The 3,058-nt window shown below is 42.3% G+C and overlaps 1 protein-coding gene across 1 annotated transcript in view; it reads right to left on the bottom strand.

The window, feature by feature from the left end:
• The window catches only part of GOLGA1 (golgin A1), a 14,315-nt gene extending 11,574 nt beyond the window's left edge, over positions 1 to 2,741 (bottom strand). The window contains exons 1-2 of the mRNA XM_010189018.1: positions 2,607 to 2,741; positions 1,249 to 1,339 (exon numbers count right to left, since the gene is read on the bottom strand). Of these exons, the coding sequence (XP_010187320.1) occupies positions 1,249 to 1,339; positions 2,607 to 2,741 (226 nt within the window). The remainder of the gene's footprint in view (positions 1 to 1,248; positions 1,340 to 2,606) is intronic.
• Positions 2,742 to 3,058: the final 317 nt, after the last annotated feature.

Genomic DNA, 3,058 nt, shown 5'->3' with positions numbered 1-3,058 from the left:
AGTCCTGCTGAGGAAAACTTGGGTGGCCATAACAATGAACACAAGCAAATAGGTCTGCACTGTCCATAGGGTAAATGGTTGGTACAAACAAGAGGACCTGTACTGGGTGCGCGAGTGACACAGAAGAGGGCAGTACCAGCGAATGAAGAGCTGCCCCCACTTATTGCTTCGTTCAAGAACAGAGATCTATTTGACTGTTTAGGGAAGGTGTCTCTGACTGGAGGATGTGAGGACAGGACAATTCACAGACACTTGTGTCCTTGTCCGTGCGGCTCAGGTCACACAGGATCCCTGGGACTGATGCTCCCCCTCGGCTAACAACCCCACGCTCCTAACACTACTGTGCCTACTCAGGAGAATGGACACGGCAGGCAGATTTAAAAAAAACCCCAAAACTCACACACCCACATTAGAGAAGTTCACATACAATGGAAAGGAGGATTTATTTACTGACTGGGCTGCTTGCATGAGTCTCTTGATGCTTACAACCTCTCTCTCTCGTACTAAGTTCTTTTAAGTTTACCTTACACATGCAGGTGAACAATTTGCCCTTTTAAATTGCAATGGGAAATCATCTTTGAATCCTGTATTTTCTTGAACTGAACAGCAGCCTGGTAAGTCTCCTGCATACATCAAAGTAATCCTGAGCTGGCTACAAGCTCTCATATTTTCCAAGGCCTGCTGTGAGCTCTGGGAAGCACCAGCACAGCAGAGTTCAGCCTCCGGTCCACTCCATAGAAGAGGGATGGAAAACAGTGTCAGAGCAGAGCCCTTACCACAGCTGTACACAACAAGGTATCTTAGAAAGAAAAAAACCCCTCAAGACTGTTTTATGCTGAATCCTTTGCTTTTTCTTCATTTCAAAGCTCACTTCTTTAAGGATTGCACTGTGTTACTGTCAACAGCAGAAAGCTTAGATTCAAAGAGAAACAAACCATTATGTAAGCAGAATAAATAAAATAAAAGTGGGGAAAGACACTATTTGAAGCATGGGGACAGAAAGCTATCCCAGCTGTCCAAATGAATCACATAAATGTGTTGTGAAATCAGCAGAAAAGAGTCAGTTGTCATTATAACAAAACCAGTTGTACCGGATGCTACCTAGATGACAATGAACAGGGCTGTTAAAAACAGATTGTTAAAAAACCCTAACTCCATGCATTCGTAATAAATTGAAACACTTGAGTTGAAAGGAAAATATTTCCTCAAGTAACAGGGGTTTCTATGTATCAAGACAGCCAGACATACCAGACAGCTTGACCTCCAGTTTTCTGATTTGTTCGTTTCTTCTGAACAGCTGGGATGAAAGATCCTCTCTAGAGCTGCTCCCATCAGAAGCCTTGGGAAAAACAACACTCAGGTAACTCACCGAATTTAGAAAGAGTAATCCTGCCCTATACTAACTCTACAATAATAAACACCAACCCACCGAGGAATAACGCTGCCGTTTTTCACATAAAAGGGAAAGTTGTGCTAGCACAGCAGAACGGGTAGAAAGTGCTGAAGAAGAAAACCAGCAAGGGCTTAAACAGTCAGCACTGCAACGCTGGCCCATTGCATGAAACACAACGCTTTTAAAAGAAGCTGTAGCTGAAAACAGTTTGTTCAGAGTGATCAGTGAGGAGATGGTGTAACAGAACAACAGAGGGGAGAAAATCAGGCTGTAATGTACAGGTTTCAGAATGGGTCAAAGCAGAAGTCTTACAGTAAATGAAGTTTCTATGTGAGAATTTATTAAGTGCAAAATAATTTCAGAAGAACAAAAGGCCAATATTTCCATTGAAAATGTATTTAAACATTGGGAGTTCCAACTTGCCGCTTACCAGAACTAGAATTTCAGCCAAGTTTCAGAAAAAATGAGTTAAAACTCAACCGACTACATAACTTCTCCATTGTGCAGACAGCAAATCAGAATCATTAAGTGATGTGCTGCAACAGAGCGGGTACTGCTGGCTCCAACTGTGGTGTGACACTGTGTCTTAATCCAGGTTTTGAAAAGCACGACAGCCACCACGGGGCAGAGGTGCCAGAACGTGACAGGCTCTTGTTTAACCCATACACTCCTGGAGTTACACAGCTTGCTTAAATCACTTTATAATGAGAAACTTTAAACCAGACCTTGGAGGAACCACAACAGCACTAAGTGCAACCAGACCAAGTACACGTTGCATAAACAACGTGACCAAGTAGGAAGAGGACCAGGAAGCCAAGAGGTAAACACAGACCCACAGTGAGATCATGGCTAACCAGTACCTAGCGTGCTTTCCTAGTGCTTCACTAATTAACTTTACAAATAGGCATCTTACAAATTAATACAGCTTTATTCAATATTTTATGCCTGTTTAACAACGTTCCATATCATGATAGTTTTGTAACTCATGTTTACACAGGAATATAAGCCTCCCAGTAACTACCACACTTAACATACATTTTCTCTTCAGTATTTAAATTTAGTCAAGTCAATGACTCACCTACACATCAAGACACACACCTACAAAGACACCACAATGCACATTCAACTCACACACCAGACATAAGGTGGTTGCCTGTAAAGCCATAACAGAAATGCCGTAGAGAAATCAAAACACAAGCGAGGGGTAACTCACAAAGTCATCTCCAGAGTCTGCTCCCATGGATGTAATCGACTCCTTACTGACAGACCTGGGGATCCTGGCAGCTCCTCCTGGCCTGGGAGCGATGGCTGCCTCTTCTGCTATCTTCTTCTTCAGTTTTGCAAACATTTTGCTGCTCTACAGCACTGAAATACCAGGTACTTTGAAAAGCCACTACCTCCAATGTGGTTAAAACACTGCCGCTCCGATTAAAGCTTCCAGATGCCGAGATTTAATTCTGTGACTCATCCACTCAGTTTATTGCATTTCGACTTCCATTAAAGCCTTCATAGCCTAACAGGACCTGCAAATTAAAGATATGGTTTCTACACTAAAAATTTCTACCCACATTAAACACTGAGAGACAATTAAACACCTTTCAATATCCCACCTGTTACAATATGCCATTAAGTCCCCGGAGCAGAGCTCTTAAAAAAAAAAAAAAA

The sequence above is a fragment of the Mesitornis unicolor genome, unplaced genomic scaffold (genome assembly GCF_000695765.1).
Source record: "Mesitornis unicolor isolate BGI_N332 unplaced genomic scaffold, ASM69576v1 scaffold52467, whole genome shotgun sequence".
NCBI lineage: Eukaryota > Metazoa > Chordata > Aves > Mesitornithiformes > Mesitornithidae > Mesitornis > Mesitornis unicolor.
This window is presented reverse-complemented; position numbering and strand designations above follow the sequence as displayed.